At 37.1% G+C, this 18964-nt stretch overlaps 1 protein-coding gene and 1 long non-coding RNA gene across 3 annotated transcripts in view; one reads left to right on the top strand and one right to left on the bottom strand.

Moving 5' to 3' along the window:
* LOC128689916 (Isocitrate dehydrogenase (NAD(+)) 3 non-catalytic subunit gamma) overlaps positions 1-18964 on the bottom strand; it is a 93006-nt gene that overhangs the window by 52169 nt on the left and 21873 nt on the right. The window contains exons 6-9 of one of the 2 annotated variants that reach the window (XM_070084311.1): positions 12916-13049; positions 11697-11928; positions 10530-10716; positions 3256-3385 (exon numbers count right to left, since the gene is read on the bottom strand). In XM_070084311.1, the coding sequence (XP_069940412.1) occupies positions 3300-3385; positions 10530-10716; positions 11697-11928; positions 12916-13049 (639 nt within the window). In that variant the 3' untranslated portion in view covers positions 3256-3299. The remainder of the gene's footprint in view (positions 1-3255; positions 3386-10529; positions 10717-11696; positions 11929-12915; positions 13050-18964) is intronic. The other variant, XM_070084321.1, reaches the window with a different exon arrangement.
* LOC128689927 (uncharacterized) overlaps positions 1-18964 on the top strand; it is a 33402-nt gene that overhangs the window by 8590 nt on the left and 5848 nt on the right. The gene's annotated exons all lie outside the window — the stretch shown is intronic.

Genomic DNA, 18964 nt, shown 5'->3' with positions numbered 1-18964 from the left:
ACGCTTGCTGGAAGTCCAAGCCTGTCACCCACAAAACCTCCTTTACCCCCTCCCTCCAACCTTTTCGAGGACAACCCCTACCCCGCCTTCCTTCCTCTACAGACGTTCTCCATGTCATTCTACTTTTATTCATTCTCTCTAAATGACCAAACCACCTCAATAACCCCTCTTCAGCCCTCTGATTTAATACTTTTATTAGCTCCTCACCTTCTCCTAATTTCCACACTCCGAATTTTCTGCATAATATTTACACCACACATTGCCCTTAGACAGGACATCTCCACTGCCTCCAACCTCCTCCTCGCTGCAGCATTTACAACCCAAGCTTCACACCCACATAAGAGTGTTGGTACTATACTTTCATACATTCCCTTCTTTGCCTCCATAGATTATGTTTTTTGTCTCCACATATACCTCAACACACCACTTGCCTTTTTTCCTTCATCAATTCTATTATTAACCTCATCCTTCATAAATCCATCCGCTGACACGTCAACTCCCAAATATCTGAAAACATTCACTTCTTCCATAATCCTCCTCCCCAATTTGATATCTAATTTTTCTTTATCTAAATCATTTGATACCCTCATCACCTTACTCTTTTCTACGTTCACTTTCAACTTTCTACCTTTACACACACTCCCAAACTCATCCACTAACCTTTGCAATTTTTCTTTAGAATCTCCCATAAGCACAGCATTATCAGCAAAAAGTAACTGTGTCAATTCCCATTTTGTATTTGATTCCCCATAATTTAATCCCACTCCACTCCCGAACACCCTGACATTTACTTCTATTACAACCCCATCTATAAATATATTAAACAACCATGGTGATATTACACATCCCTGTCTAAGACCTACTTTTACCGGGAAGTAGTCTCCCTCTCTTCTATACACCCTAACCTGAGCCTATCCTCATAAAAACTCTTTACAGCATTTAGTATCTCACTACCTATTCCATATGCATGTACATACTTGCAACATCTGCCACATTGCTCCCCTATCCACTCTATCATATGCCTTTTCTAAATCTATAAATGCAATAAAAACTTCCCTACCTTTATCTAAATACTGTTCACATATCTGCTTCAATGTAAACACTTGATCTACACATCCCCTACCCACTCTAAAACCTCCTTGCTCATCTGCAATCCTACATCCTGTCTTACCTCTAACTCTTTCAATAATAACACTACCGTACACTTTTCCTGGTATACTCAGTAAACTTATTCCTCTATAATTTTTACAATCTCTTTTGTCCCTCTTCCCTTTATATGAATGGACTATACATGCTCTCTGCCAATCCCTAGGTACCTTCCTCTCTTTCATACATTTATTAAACAAAAATACCAACCATTCCAACACTATATCCCCTCCCCCTGCTTTTAACATTACTGTCATGATTCTGTCAGTTCCAGCTGCTTTACCCCCTTTCATTCTACGTAATGCCTCACTCACCTCCCCCACACTCACATCCTGCTCTTCTTCACTCCTAAAAGATGGTATACCTCCCTGGCCAGTGCATGAAATTACCGCCTCCCTTTCTTCGTCGACATTTAAAAGTTCCTCAAAATATTCTTGCCATCTACCCAAAACCTCCATCTCCCCATCTACTAACTCCCCTCCTCTGTTTTAAACTTACAAATCCTTTCGTTCCCTACACTTTCTTAACTTGTTTAACTCACTCCAAAATTTTTTCTTATTTTCATAAATATATTAATATATGGTTACTCATTTGATAAAGGTGAGTAAAATAATCTCAATATTATTATAATTAATAATAATTTATTTTGTTTTATACCCTATAAATTCTAAGAACATACAAATAAAAAAAAAACTGTTTGAAACAATATTTATATACAGTATGTAATTGTAATTCACCTCCAAATGAGACCTCTGCAAATGTTGCAAAACTGGTTTATGAAACTTAAGGTGACCAATTCACCAATGAAATCTATAAAAAAAAATCCCTCAGCCTCTCCCTGAAATAAAATTTGGCACTTTTCCTGTGGTGTTCAAATTAACTAAGTATAAATATATACTGTAGTCTCCTTAAGCCAAATAGAGAATTCTAAAGGGGGCAGGTGATAAAGATGTCAATGCTTCTCTTCATGAATTCTACAAGCTACCATAAAAAGAAGTGGGTGAATTTTCCTCTAGCAAAATGTGAGTACAGTGAACCCTCTAATTATCGGACTAATATAGGGGGGGGGGGAGGTACGATATTGCTGATTGTCTTAAGTATCTGAATTACGAAATTATCTTTTCAAGATCGTCCTGTTTTCTTCTGAACAGCAGTCTTGGTCCAATACTTCAGAAGACAACCGAATACTAATTTGAGGATTTTTCCTTAGAACCTAACTAATAATTGTTTGCGGAAATCCCCGCAAATCTGCTGAATTTTTTTTTGGTTTTATGCATCTGAATGCTAAATATTAAGAAAAACTATAATTTAATAATTTTGTAACATAAATATTAACGTAAATTCTGCAAAATTTCCATATTTTTACCATACGTATACCAAAGAAAATGAGGTTGCATGAATTGCAGTATACCAGAGAACATGAATTACAGTACGTTTACATGCGTATTGCTCCGACCTTTATTTTCTCCACTTGAAAGCACATAAAAAGAAATGTAGATTTACGTTCGGAGCACTACGCATGTGAACGTAGATCTAAGTTTGGACAGTTTAAGGGTTAAGGGTGATGTATAAAGCTGAGTTTGAAATTAAATTCAAGGGTTTTGGGAGCATATTTAGGGTTTAAACTATAAAAATAGGCATTTATAGGAATTTTTTTTAACCGCGTCCAGAATTCGCAGTTTCCAAATAACCCCTGTGAATTTGGGGGGACTACTGTACTATTTGCAGGAATTATATTATTTGCAGGAAATTTTTAACTGTATAAATGACAATGAACAATGGTGAAAATAAGAAAATAGTATGTTAGAAATTAAAAAGAAGTTTGAGATATCAACTACAAGTATATAGTATTCAGAATACAGATAGCCTAGACAGTAGACAGTACATTATTTGCCTACTACTATTACTGTAACATTATTACTTAATAATTTTAACAAAATATACATTACTGTTTTGATATGCAAAGCCTTAGTCAAGCCAAAAAAGAAAATAAGAAATTTATATTTGTCACTTACAGACCTACTGAAGCTATGAAAAAAAAAAAATACTGGCCAACATTAGGCATATTTTTTATAAGAGTATAGACTAAAGCTATAAGTAAAAACTTACAAGCTGACATGAGCAAAAGAAGCAACTGGAGAAGTAGGAAAAAATTACCAACTGCTATCCTTGGTGTTGGCTTGGATCACATGAATGATGTTCTGAACAACATCTAAACTAGTTGCTTGTCCACCCAGATCTGTGTATAAACAAAAATTATAAATCAATTACTGTATCAATTATTATTAAACTGATATTTAAGTCTAGCTAGGGGATGTGGGGTAAAGAATGAACACATGAAAATGTAGACAAGAGGCAGGAATACTGCAGAAAAAATGCAGCAGTAAAAATGCTTTTTGAATAGGGTAGTGCCAAAGTACTGGTATTAGTGATGTTACCTAATTTTGATGGCAGTGATACTGGCTTAAAACTGAGTATCAGTATTGGAGGGTACTGGCTAATTTTAATGATATCAGTACCAGCAGGTATCAGCTAATTTCGATGGCATCAGTTTCAGCTTAAAATTGAGTATTAGTATCAGCAAAAATTTTGGTATTGTCCCATTTCTATTTTTAACCCTTTCAGTGTCGGTCCCGTAATATTATGGCTTGAGAGCCAGTGTCGGTCCGGTAATACGCCAAAATTCTAGCTCCTTCAGATCTGGTGGAAGAAAACTGGTAGGCCTACATATGAAAGAATGGGTCTGCATGGTCAGTGTGCGCAGTATAAAAAAAATCCTGCAGCACGCAGTGCATGAGAAAAAAAACTCTTGACAGTGTTTTTCATTTAAAACAGCGGCTTTGCAGTGTATTTTCGTATGGTATTTATGGTTGTATTCTCGTTCTCTTGGTCTCATTTAACAGAATAAAAGATGATTTTGATTGGTTTCACGATGAAAAGTACCTTGAAATTGAGCTCAAAGTAACAGAAATGTTCGATATTTGCCAATGTTCAAGAGTAAACAAATGACATCACTGTCCAATATGTGTCCAACTGGCTGGTCTAATGTGCAGTCATAAATGGGTCAATATTATTTATACAATTATTATAATAATGCAGTAGTCTGCATAACAGTAAATCTTCTATTTTTTGTGAGAATAAAAATTCAAAATGGAAAGCAAGAGTAATATAAGTGGGGCCTGGAAATGTGACTAATGAACAGAGAAAATGTTATTTTAGTGCTAGGAATGTCTGCCTTGTTTATTCTGGACCCTATTTTGAAATTGGCCACTTTTGAAATTTGTGAAATTGGCCAAACCACCAATATCTGATCACTTCGTTGGGTAGCTGAAATCGGTAAATGGGCAATGTCTTGTACTCAATCGATAGAACAAATGGAGTTCTAGCGAAATAGCTACGATTTTAGTCAACTGGAATAGTGGAATTGGGTAAAAAATAGGGCTCAAACTGGGTGAAATCACCAATGCATAAATATCGCCAAGATCGCAAAGTTCACGAGAGCGTAATTTCATAAGTTTTCCATCAAATTTCATACTTTTGGTGTCATTAACATCAGGAAAAGTCTATCATTTCGTAACAAAAAATATATATTTTTTTTTTTCATTTTCCAACACAGATCAGAGGTCTCAACACTGAAAGGGTTAATCTTCTTTATACAGTATCTCAAACCAGGAGATAAGTTCACGCTATCAAATTACCACCCAATAAGCCTGATCTCAATAGAAGGCAAGTTATTATAGAGATTGATTATCCCTTACTCAAAATTCAGAAATTCAAAAATCCAAAAACTGGAAGCCAAATCCTAGGCATTGCACAGGTTTTTTATTAAAAACATTGTTTTTATTACAAAAAATATTGTATAAAACTACCTTTAGACTTTGTGTATAAGCTGTATATTAAATATAAATGAATTTCATGTTTAGACCTAGGTCCCATCTCCAAGATATCTCATTATACAGTGGAACCTCAAATTTCGAACGTATCGCTTATCGAACTCTTCAAAAAATCGACCGCTTTTTTCGAATCAACTTTGTCCCCATTATCGAACTCGCCCCTTTTTTTGAACCGCCGGGTACCGGACCTGTCCGCCAGCCTGCTCTGTCCGTGTCCCCGTGCAGGCGCCGTGAGCCAGTCTGGCTTTGTTGATGCTTGAGTGAACACTAACTTGCAATCTCATTCAAACATCTTTTCTTTCAACAAACTGGCCGCATCCCACTGAGGCAGGGTGGTCCAAAAAGAAAAACAAAAGTTTCTCTTTTCAAATTTAGTAATTTATACAGGAGAAGGGGTTACTAGCCCCTTGCTCCCGGCATTTTAGTCGCCTCTTAAACACGCATGGCTTACAGAGGAAGAATTCTGTTCCACTTCCCCATGGAGATAAGAGGAAATAAACAAGAACAAGAACTAGAAAGAAAATAGCAGAAAACCCAGAGGGGTGTGTATATATATGCTTGTAGATGAATGGTTCAGAGAACCGACATGTTGTTGAATTAGACACATGTGCAACTCTTGGGTATCTTTATTGAGGAAACGTTTTGCCACACAGTGGCTTCATCAGTCCATACAAAGGAGAAACTTGAAGAACAGGAGGAGAATGAGGTAATCAGTCCCTCAGCCTTGAGTCGATGTGGTCAGTCCATCAATCTTGCAAAGAATATGGCATATGAGCGGAGAAGCAGCTTATAAACCGTAGACGGGTGAGGGGCAGCAGTCGTAGGTGGTGTCACATTTGTCTAATGTGGAAGTAGGTCATGCCCAAGGGTTAGGCAAGTGAAGAATTCCCAAGTATTAAGATCCCAAGAAGTTGCAGTGTCTGACAGGATTGCTTCTCCGCTCATATGCCGTATTCTATTCAAGATTGATGGACTGACCACATCGACTCAAGGCTGAGGGACTGATTACCTCATTCTCCTCCTGTTCTTCAAGTTTCTCCTTTGTATGGACTGATGAAGCCACTGTGTGGCAAAACGTTTCCTCAATAAAGATACCCAAGAGTTGTACGTGTGTCTAATTCAACAATATATATGCTTGTACATGTATGTGTAGTGTGACCTAAATGTAAGTAGAAGTAGCAAGATGTACCTGTAATCTTGCATATTTATGAGACAGACAAAAGACACCAGCAATCCTACCATCATGTAAAACAATTACAGGCTTTCGTTTCACACTCACTTGGCAGGATGGTAGTCCCCCCTCGGTGGTTGCTGTCTACCAACCTACTACCTAACTCATTCAAACATTTTACGATTAATTCATTGTGTTTAGTGCGTGTGGGACTGTGAAATAAGCTACCATGAGCCCAAAGAAACTTGCTAGTGGTACCCCTGTGGTAAAGAAAGTGAGAAACACCATAGATGTGAAGAAGGAAATAATACAGAAGTATGAGAGTGATGTAAACTTGTTGAGCTTGCCAGGATGTATGGGAAAAACAAGTCAACCATTGCTTCTCTCCTGGCAAAGAAAGAACAAATCAAGGAAGCTGATGTTGCAAAAGGTGTTAATATGCTAACCAAAACAAGACCACAGACAATCAATCTGGTTGAGAAGTTCCTGCTGGTGTGGATCAAGGATAAAGAGATGGCAGGTGATAGTGTTTCAGAGATGATTATTTGTGAAAAGGCAAGGAAGTTGCATGCCAATTCAAAGATTAAGGAGATTTGCGCCAAGTGGAATGACGTCCAAATGTTTGTGGAGAAGTACCACCCTGAGCAAGCAGAAACAAGCCATCTCTGCAACAAGTTCAGTGACAGAACCATGTCCCATTTTAGGGGAATCTTAAAGAGGTGCCAGAAACAGAGGACTGTGGACAGTTATTTTGTGAGACAGGGGTCCAGTGACTCTCAAGCTGATCCTAGTGGCATTAAAAGACACAGAAGGTAAGTAATCCCAGAGAGGGCTTTGATACCTAAAGTCCTTATGGAGGGGGATTCCCCTTCCAAACACTAACCCCAACTCCCTCTCTCCTCCTCCCTATCTTCCAGATGCCATCATCAATCTTCAATAAAGGCAAGTAAAAATGTTATTTTATATGTTTATTTAAATTTATTAATACATAATTGTACACAATATTTGTTGTATGTAAAACTAATTAATCTCTATAAAATGTTTTTTTTTTTTTGTGAATATTTTTTGGTTTCTGCAATGGATTAATTGTATTTCCATTATTTCTTTTGGGAAAAATTGCTTCGCTTTTCAAACTTTTCGAATTTAGAACTAGCTCCTGGAACAGATTAAGTTCGAAATTTGAGGTTCCACTGCATTCCCAAATCTGAAAAACTGCAAAATCTGAGACACTTCTGGCCCCAGGCATTTCAGATAAGGGATACTCAACTTGTAATATATAATAAATAATAAGCTGATCTAATAAGCCACCTTGATGGGCATAATTTGATTTGTAAGTCCCAACACTCATTCACAAGAGGAACTGATAAATTTACTGCCTCCTTCAGTAAAGCATTTGTGTCAGTGGAGCATGGTGAAGACAACAATGTTGTTTACTTGGATTAAAGAGAGGAGCAGAACATAGTATCACAGGAAAAAATTCTCTCATAGATCGAGGCATGGTTGACCAATAAGAAGCAGTTTGCATAAAATGGGGTGATATCAGAATGGGGACAAGTCACAAATAGCATTCCACAAGGATTAGCTTTGGGCCTTTGATGTTAATAATTTACATTAAAGACACAAAAAACACAATACCATGACTGGAACAATACACAAATAACCTGCACATAGGAGAAACCTAAGATGATATTTCAGTCTGACATGGACCATTAACTAGTCTGTGTGACTAGTTAATGGTCCAAAACTGACCAAAGCAAATGTAATCATAAGTTTCAGTCTCCTACGTGAGGGATATTTGTGTATTACATTAATGACCTTAACAAGGAAATAAAAGCAACAAAGTAAACAATTACAATACAAAAATAGGCTGAATAATATATTCAAAGCATGATACCACTGAACTTCAAGAAGATTTGGACAAGCTAATATGATCGAAAAGTGGCAGGTGCATTTCAGTGTGGAAAAGTGCAAAAGTCCTGATCCTTGAAAATGAAAATAACTCTAATAGACTAAGTGATACAGTGCTTGATCATGCAAAATGTTTAAAAAGACTTCAAGCTATGGTAAACAGATATTTGAAACCAAGACAGCAGCAGCATTTCAGCTTGTGCAATACAACAGAGTATGTGGATTTATATCAAGAAGTATAAATAAGAGGAGTCCCAGGTTATTTTACAGCTAAAATATAAGACCTTACTTGGATTATACAGCTCAATTTTGGTTTTCATACTATTGAATGGATGTGCAATATGTGCAGTGGAAAACATACAGAGAACAAAATTAATCCCTGAAACTATGCTCTTTTGAAAGATATTGAGTGAGGGGGGAAGATATAATTGTGTATACAAGTGGAAAACAGGCTTTGAGAAAGGATATAAATATGGTGCTACAAGTATCTAATCAAAAAGCTAGGAATGGACTGAAGTGGATAAATTCAGATTTAGAAAGGATTTATGAAAGTACACTGGACTCCCGGATTACGTCGTCATCGGAATACGTAATACATATTCAGAATAAGTAATGTTTTTTGTCAAAATATTGGCTCAGTGATCGTCACTGAACTCTGTATAAGTCACTCGTCTGGAATGTGTCCGCACAGCCTGAGCGGTCCTGACACTCCATGTACAGCCAGTGTGCCATTCTTTATCAGCCAGTGAGGATAATCCCACATGTTCATACAATATATTTTGTATTATTCCATTCTTTCTAGTGCTTGCAACTGCTAAATAAACCACCATAGGCCCAAAGAAAGTTGGTAGTGCCAGGCAACCCTTTGGTAGAGGGCTGAGAGAGAGGGGAGAATATGCCTTTTTTAGTGATTCTGCAATATGTATAATACTAAAGCAGCAGGAGTCGATAAAGGTTATAGTGCCAGCCAGCAATTAAGTATACCATTAACAGTGTAGCAAGTAAGTTAAGTGATTAATTGATAGAAAAAGGACAGCACAAAACTGACTCCATTGTTGTTGGAGGTATATAGGGCTACTGACTAACACCGCCGCCTCTGCTGCCTCTTCCTGCCGCCTTCACCACCATTATGTAAGGATCATCTTTCAGTGGCCCTTATACACCCAACACCAAACACACCACCACTCATGACATTCTTAATGCAATTTTCTATTCATTCTAGAGTATATATCATGTTTCTATGTTATTAGTATTATTTATGTCATATTAGATGAATTGTGCTAGATAAATAAGCTGTAGAGCTGATATTAGTGTCGTATTGAATGACTATCTTGTCCTGTCTCCCAACACAATTTCTAACATATGCCAGAAACAGACCTCTCTGGAACACTTTTTTGAGTGACAGGGCTCCAGTGACTCTCAAGCTGGTCCTAGTGACATTAAAAAAACAAAGAAGGGAAGTAACCCAGGATAAAGACTTGGTACCTGAAGTCTTTATGGAAGGGGATTCCCCTTCCAAACAATTGTACACTACTCCTTCCTTTCCATTTCCTCCTCCCGTCTTCCATACATCACCATATCTTCAAAAAACACAGGTGTGATTTTTTTTCCAACAAGTTGGCTGTCTCCCACCGAGGCAGGGTGACCCAAAAAGAAAGAAAATCCCCAAAAAGAAAATACTTTCATCATCATCATTCAACACTTTCACCTCACTCACACATTATCACTGTTTTTGCAGAGGTGCTCAGAATACAACAGTTTAGAAGCATATACATATAAAGATACACAACATATCCCTCCAAACTGCCAATATCCCAAACCCCTCCTTTAAAGTGCAGGCATTGTACTTCCCATTTCCAGGACTCAAGTCCGGCTATATAAAAATAACCGGTTTCCTTGAATCCCTTCACTAAATGTATATTTCACGTAGAAAACAATTTTTTTAATACTTTTGGGTGTCTGAAATGGATTAATTGGATTTCCATTATTTCTTATGGGGAAAATTAATTCAGAATTCATCAGATTTGGGTTTAGTCACTCTCTCTGGAACAGATTGATTATGAAAACCGGGGGTACACTGTACTGTTTAGCAATATAGTTGTACACGAGTGGAACAATCTGCTATGTAGTCACTGAAGCTAACTCCTTAAGCAGTTCTGAAAAATAGGTTAAACAAATACACGTGTGATTAGGGATGGATTTGAGAAGGACCTACCTTACACTGACCAGCAGGTCTACTGCAGAACTCTCAATACTTATGTTCTTCCTTTGACATACTGTATATTTTCATTCTAAAATGAGTGTTGAATACTCTTGTTGGTAAATGCTAACATTCTGTAGAAGCCTTTGTGTGTGAACCTATTTGGGAATACGGAATAAATCATCATAACGTAAACTGATTAGCTACTAACCAGCAGTATGAATCTTGTCCACATTCAGTGTTCTGTCAATAGCATCTCGAATCAGGTCAGCATGGGATTGAAGATCCAAGTGTTCTAGCATATCACATGCAGAATTCAACATGGCTACTGGATTAGCAATGTTGCGGCCTGCCACTGATGCTCCAGTATTGCGTGTTCCTGGTTCAAATACTGCAAACTGAAAAATTTAAATAGATACTGAATTTCTGTAAAAAAATTTGTTACAAATTTCCAAAAAGATTTTATTAAAAGGAATTATATTGAACATGTATTTTGTCAGTACATAATTAATTTCATACAAATTCAAATTAGAGTGCTGCTAAACATTCTTTCTACAGACTTATAGGATAAAGGGGGTGTCTCTTTATGTAGATTGTTAAATTTGAATGATGAGATTGCTTTGCCATGGTCTTAACACTAATGGACAATTTAATTTACCCAGCGCACTATAAGAACAATGAACAATTCGGAAATTAATAAGCATTGTCTGCTGGTTTTAGATGCTGTATGGCCATCGATATTGTCTAATAAATCCACAATTCATCCAACAGAGGTTTTACTGTAAATAAATGTGGGGAAGCAGGTTAGACATCCTTACCTATAAGAGGCCAGGTACTTGTTAAACCTTTTCCAGTACTGTAATAAATAACTAGACACGAAGAAGGTATTAAATGTTTTCTTTAGGTCACCCTAAATTTTTGGGAAACAGTCAATGTTAAAAACTAAAAAAATAAAATAAGCATGACTAAATATAAACAGAAGCATGAAAAAGTCATGATCAAGAATGTGGAAAAATAATATTGCAACTGTTTATTATGAAGTATAAGATAATAAGCACTAGTCTATTTTTCAAGTCCAAGTCTATTTACAAGTGTATTCATATATGAACATTATCTTCTGATGTAGACTGGGATATAAATTATGAATAAAGGAATTTAAAGATGGGGTATCTAAGAAAGCAAACAGTTGTAACAATCTGTAACCCTTGGCAGGATAAAATTCTGCAGAAACCATTTTTTTTTTCATAAAGAATATAGGTTATTGGCTATATAAAGTGTCAGACAGGTTAACCAACATAAAGCACTCTCTATATCTAACTATAATTTGTACGAAAGTAAAAACAAAATAGTGAATACAATGAATAATGGCATAACTCACATGCTCTCCATAATTTCGTCCTGAGAGTAATCCCGGTCCACCCACAAGTCCACACACAACATTAGACACTACATTACCATACAGATTGGGCATCACCATGACATCAAACTGTTGGGGTCTGGCTACTAGTTGCATGCAGGTGTTGTCAACAATCATGTCGCTGAATTCTATTTCCGGATATTCTTTGGCTATGCTGCGACATGTTTCCAGAAAGAGCCCATCAGATAATTTCCTGGTAAAATATAAAAACTAATTTTATTTTGTAATTATAACTATTGAAGGTGTGCCAATAGTAATAAAAACAACTTCAACATGTTATAGAAATGTTTAGTGAGAAAATTTGAGTAGGGAACCAAGTAAACCATTATCACCTTAATTAAAATGTATTCCATGTATCTGGCAGTAGAGAATCTGAATCTTTCTCTGAAAAGGCTCAGATGGGTGAATGGTGCGAGAAAAAATTACTGTACATACAAGGAGATACTGAAGATATTTATAATTTGAAAAACATTTGGAAATACAAATTTACTCTATATACCATATATTTTTGACAACTTATTTCTTCAGGGAAAGTTTATCCTTGAAAGGGTGGCTATCTTCAATATCTTTGTGGACATATTTAGCGCTTTTAAATACAAAAATAATCTAGTTCACAAGCTTTAACATCCGAGAAAATATGTCTACAGATAACATCAAATAAACTTTTACTTTTCCTTCCAAATTACTGAAATCATGAAATGGAATATAAATACTCCTGATAAAACTGGCTTTGTCAATCCATATTTTATCCTCTCTTCTAATCTCTCAGCTCTCTTCTGAAGAAGCCAATCACAAATTGTTCATTTTCCCTGGCCACTCTCTCAATTAGAGATTCTTGATTTCTATTTAAGTACCAGCCTAGGCTACAATGATTTAATGGAGTAAGTAATCATGTTTAAAAATGTTGCCATTCAAGGGGACCTTGATTCCAATGGACTCTTGATCCAAGGAATTGAAATAACCCTCCTCTTTCTCAGATCAAGTCTTATTCTGTTTCCCAGGCATTGTGTGACAATGACTCACAAAATCATAACAACACTTGTTGTGGGTTCTAACCCCATCCGTACTGTGGTTTGATTGTGTGACAATTACAGGTTTAGAGCTTCTTCATCATTAATATGGAAGATAAATAAAAATCATAAATGCTGCATGCTTTCCCTTTTGGGAAAACTAAACTTACATGATGTTTGCTTTATGAACAGCAGTGACCTTCTTGCGACCATGCCTGATAGCATATTCAAAAGCATATCTTGCAATTCGCTCTGAGCCCTTCCTAGTAATTATCTTCATACTCTCAATGACACCCTTCACATTCTGTAATTATATTAGGTTATATACTACAGTGTTTTTATTCTCATTTAATGTACTGCATATCCTTATTTCACTTATCTTTCTAGCTTAATAACAGAATGTTGGAAAATGCACAGGTGCTAACTGGCTTTAAAAAAACTGTATAAAGTACAGAAAAAATCTAAGTGATCCTCACACTATATAGCATATGTCTACCTTTTTTTTTTTTCAACAAGTCAGCCATCTCCCACCGAGGCAGGGTGACCCAAAAAGAAAGAAAATCCCCAAAAAGAAAATACTTTCATCATCATTCAACAATTTCACCTCACTCACACATAATTACTGTTTTTGCAGAGGTGCCCAGAATACAACCGTTTAGAAGTATATACATATAAAAATGCACAATAGTACACCTACCATCCGACTTACGACCGAGTTCGGTTCCGAGAAATCAGTCATAAGTCAAAATGGTCATAAGTCAAACTTTACTACTGAATATCAACAAAACATTTTTGTAATGACTATTTTATTGTTTTATTTTGGTATTTCATGTTTTACTTTATTTTTATGTTGTTAGTACTGTATTTTATACTGTAAGGTTTAGGATAAACACTGTGTACAACACAAATAGTTGTTTATTTCCCAGAAATTTGGCATAAAAAACACGGTCGTAAGTCGAGTGGTCGTAAGTCGAGCAGGTTGTAAGTCGGATGGTAGGTGTATATCCCTCCAAACTGCCAATATCCCAAACCCCTCCCTTAGAGTGCAGGCATTGTACTTCCCATTTCCAGGACTCAAGTCCAGTTATATAAAATAACAGGTTTCCCTGAATCCCTTCACTAAATATTACCCTGCTCACACTCCAACAGCTCGTCAGGTCCCAAATACCATTCGTCTCCATTCACTCCTATCTAACACGCTCACGCACGCTTGCTGGAAGTCCAAACCCCTCGCCCACAACACCTCCTTTATCCCCTCCCTCCAACCTTTTTGAGGACGACCCCTACCCCGCCTTCCTTCCCCTACAGATTTACATGCTCTCCATGTCATTCTACTTTGATCCATTCTCTCTAAATGACCAAATCACCTCAACAAACCCTCTTCAGCCCTCTAACACTTTTATTAACACCACACCTTCTCCTAATTTCCACACACTGAATTTTCTGCATAATATCTACACCACACATTGCCCTTAGACAGGACATCTCCACTGCCTCCAACCGCCTCCTCGCTGCAGCATTTACAACCCAAGCTTCACACCCATATAAGAGTGTTGGTACTACTATACTTTCATACATTCCCTTCTTTGCCTCCATAGATAACATTTTTTGCCTCCATATATACCTCAATGCACCACTCACCTTTTTTCCTTCATCAATTCTATGATTAACCTCATCCTTCATAAATCCATCCGCCGACACGTCAACTCCCAAATATCTCAAAACATTCACTTCTTCCATACTCCTCCTCCCCAATTTGATATCCAAATTTTTATCTAAATCATTTGATACCCTCATCACCTTACTCTTTTCTATGTTCACTTTCAACTTTCTACCTTTAAACACACTCCCAAATTCGTCCACTAACCTTTGCAATTTTTCTTTAGAATCTCCCATAAGCACAGTATCATCAGCACAAAGTAATTGTCACTTCCCATTTTGTATTTAATTCCCCATAATTTAATCCCACCCCTCTCCCGAACACCCTAGCATTTACTTCTTTTACAACCCCATCTATAAATATATTAAACAACCATGGTGATATTACACATCCCTGTCTAAGACCTACTTTTACCGGGAAGTAGTCTCCCTCTCTTCTACACACCCTAACCTGAGCCTCACTATCCTCATAAAAACTCTTTACAGCATTTAGTAACTTACCACCTATTCCATATACCTACCTACATAATATATAACTTACTGATAACCTATTAGAAAACCAAATTATTACAAAAGCAAGCACAAGCTGCCAAGAGAATTTTATTTATTAGATGCACTGGCTCTAGTTTCCCTCCCCCCCCCAAAAAAAAAAAAGTAGTCATGGGGTGGAGGAGGGAGGAAAGGCAGAATACATACACTTTTTAAAATATGTTCAGAGGTGGGATAAGAAAATCCTAACATTATAGGGAAAGGCTTCAATGAGGTTTTTAAAGTCATGGGGAAAACCAATATTTCAATAAATGCAGCAAAATATTTGACTTTAAGTTGCCTTATGTTTAATTTTTCATATTACTGCTGTGGTCTAGTTAACACTGACACTTGTAAACAAGAATAATTAGAAATAAACAAATTTCAAGCATGGGAACTCCAATGAAAATGGGTGTTGTGAATAAAGTTCACATTCTTTGACTGATGTATTCCCCAAAAATACAAACAAATTACACATGCATCTAAACACCAGTCTATATAAAAATTTATGCATATGATACACCAATGCCAGGAAAAATTTTTTTACAATGAAGCCAGCACTCATCTACACTGTCATTGTAACTAACACATTAATGTGTTTCTATTCTTCATTTTCCTTACTTAAATAACAAAAAAAAAGGCACAATACTGTGACTGGAATGATACACAAATAACCCACACATAGAAGAGAGGAGTATACAATGGCGTTTCGGTCCGACTTGGACCATTTACAAAGTCACACTGTGTGACTTTGTAAATGGTTCAAGTCAGACCGAAACATCGTCGTAAGCTCCCCTCTACTATGTGCGGGTTATCTGTGTTTCCTTACTTCTGACACTTTGTCTTTTTCTGTTTCAGTCCTTTCATATTTTTCACTTTATTGAGGCAATCTTTATTTCCACACATTCAAGTCTATTCAAACAATATTAAAGTGCTTTATTTAAATAGTTTAGGATTATACACAAGGCTAGCTCAAGGAAGGAAAATTCTCATAAAAAGTCATGAAAGAAAAAGTTACTGTAGAGGGGTAGTAACAGAGCTTTATCAAATGATCTATATCTGAACTGAAAACAGCCCATTGAACTTCATTAATCCAAAACAGTTTTCATACAGCATGCATGTGTGAGCGTGTTAAATATGAGTGAATGGAGCTGAATGGTTTTTGGGACCTGATGAGCTGTTAAAGTATAAACAGGGTAATATTTTGTGAAGAGATTCAGGAAAACTGGTTAGCTGGACTTGAGTCCTGGAGGTGGGAAGTACAATGCCTGCACTTTAAAGGAAGGGTTTGGGGAAATTGGCTGTTTGGAGTGACATTTGACCTGTCATATCTGTGCACCTCTGCAAAGACAGTGATTATGTGTGAATAAACAAAAGTACCAACCACTCCAACACTATATCCCCCCTGCTATAACATTTCTGTCATGATCCCATCAGTTCCAGCTGCTTTACCCCCTTTCATTTTACGTAATGCCTCACGTACCTCCCCCACACTTACATCCTGCTCTTCTTCACTCCTAAAAGATGGTATACCTCACTGACCAATTTCATGCACTGGTCAGGGAGGTATACCATCTTTTAGGAGTGAAGAAGAGCAGGATGTAAGTGTGGGGGAGGTATGTGAGGCATTACGTAAAATGAAAGGGGGTAAAGCAGCTGGAACTGATGGGATTATGATAGAAATGTTAAAAGCAGGGGGGGATATAGTGTTGGAGTGGTTGGTACTTTTGTTTAATAAATGTATGAAAGAGGGGAAGGTACCTAGGGATTGGCGGAGAGAATGTATAGTCCCTTTATATAAAGGGAAAGGGGACAAAAGAGAAGGTAAAAATTATAGAGGAATAAGTTTACTGAGTATACCAGGAAAAGTGTACGGTAGGGTTATAATTGAAAGAATTAGAGGTAAGACAGAATGTAGGATTGCGGATGAGCAAGGAGGTTTCAGAGTGGGTAGGGGATGTGTAGATCAAGTGTTTACATTGAAGCATATATGTGAACAGTATTTAGATAAAGGTAGGGAAGTTTTTATTGCATTTACGGATTTAGAAAAGGCATATGATAGAGTGGATAGAGGAGCAATGTGGCAGATGTTGCAAGTATATGGAATAGGTGGTAAGTTATTAAATGCTGTAAAGAGTTTTTATGAGGATAGTGAGGCTCAGGTTAGGGTGTGTAGAAGAGAGGGAGACTACTTCCCAGTTAAATTAGGTCTTAGACAGGGATGTGTAATGTCACCATGGTTGTTTAATATATTCATAGATGGGGTTGTAAAGGAAGTAAATGCTAGGGTGTTCGGGAGAGGGGTGGGATTAAATTTTGGGGAATCAAATTCAAAATGGGAATTGACACAGTTACTTTTTGCTGATGATACTGTGCTTATGGGAGATTCTAAAGAAAAATTGCAAAGGTTAGTGGATGAGTTTGTGAATGTGTGTAAAGGTAGAAAGTTGAAAGTGAACATAGAAAAGAGTAAGGTGATGAGGGTGTCAAATGACTTAGATAAAGAAAATTTGGATATCAAATTGGGGAGGAGGAGTATGGAAGAAGTGAATGTTTTCAGATACTTGGGAGTTGACGTGTCGGCGGATGGATTTATGAAGGATGAGGTTAATCATAGAATTGATGAGGGAAAAAAGGTTAGTGGTGCGTTGAGGTATATGTGGAGTCAAAAAACGTTATCTATGGAGGCAAAGAAGGGAATGTATGAAAGTACAGTGGTACCAACACTCTTATATGGGTGTGAAGCTTGGGTGGTAAATGCAGCAGCGAGGAGATGGTTGGAGGCAGTGGAGATGTCCTGTTTAAGGGCAATGTGTGGTGTAAATATTATGCAGAAAATTCGGAGTGTGGAAATTAGGAAAAGGTGTGGAGTTAATAAAAGTATTAGTCAGAGGGCAGAAGAGGGGTTGTTGAGGTGGTTTGGTCATTTAGAGAGAATGGATCAAAGTAGAATGACATGGAAAGCATATAAATCTATAGGGGAAGGAAGGCGGGGTAGGGGTCGTCCTCGAAAGGGTTGGAGAGAGGGGGTAAAGGAGGTTTTGTGGGCAAGGGGCTTGGACTTCCAGCAAGCGTGCCTGAGTGTGTTAGATAGGAGTGAATGGAGACGAATGGTACTTGGGACCTGACGATCTGTTGGAGTGTGAGCAGGGTAATATTTAGTGAAGGGATTCAGGGAAACCGGTTATTTTCATATAGTTGGACTCGAGTCCTGGAAATGGGAAGTACAATGCCTGCACTTTAAAGGAGGGGTTTGGGATATTGGCAGTTTGGAGGGATATGTTGTGTATCTTTATATGTGTATGCTTCTGAACTGTTGTATTCTGAGCACCTCTGCAAAAACAGTGATAATGTGCGATTGTGGTGAAAGTGTTGAATGATGATGAAAGTATTTTCTTTTTGGGGATTTTTCTTTTTCTGGGTCACCCTGCCTCGGTGGGAGACGGCCGACTTGTTGAAAAAAAAAAAAAAATGGTGAAAGTATTTTTTTTTTCATTTTTTTTTTGGGGGGGGGGGGGGTCATCCTGCCTCGATGGGAAGCGGCCAGCGTGTTAAAAAAAAATTCATGATAATATGAATTTTGAAATTGGTGGAAGGACATAAATATCTGCAGATAACATAGCCTTTGCTACTCAATAAATTCAAGATAACTTATGGTGCAGGCTAGATTAGCTGGCATGTTGATGAAAGTATAAACAATGAAAAAAGTTGCAAATTAAGCTTATTTACGAATCGGCGATTTTGCCGACTTTGACTCCCATTTTAGGCCAATTACATTATTCCAGTCGACCAATTTCTTAGCTATTTCACTAGTATTACTTCTATTCTATCGATTGAGCACAAGAAATTGCCAAGTCAACTGTTTCAACTACAAAATAAAGTGATCGGAAATTGGTAATTTGGCCAATTTAACACAAAGTTCAAAATATTCCAATTTCAAAATAGGGTCCAGAATAAACAATGTAGGTATTCCTGGCACTAAACTAACATTTCCTCTGTTCATTAGTTACGTTTCGAGGCTTTACAAATGAA

This window comes from Cherax quadricarinatus, chromosome 1 (genome assembly GCF_038502225.1).
Source record: "Cherax quadricarinatus isolate ZL_2023a chromosome 1, ASM3850222v1, whole genome shotgun sequence".
NCBI lineage: Eukaryota > Metazoa > Arthropoda > Malacostraca > Decapoda > Parastacidae > Cherax > Cherax quadricarinatus.
Note: the sequence above shows the minus strand (reverse complement) of the source record. Positions and strands in the feature narration are given on the sequence as shown.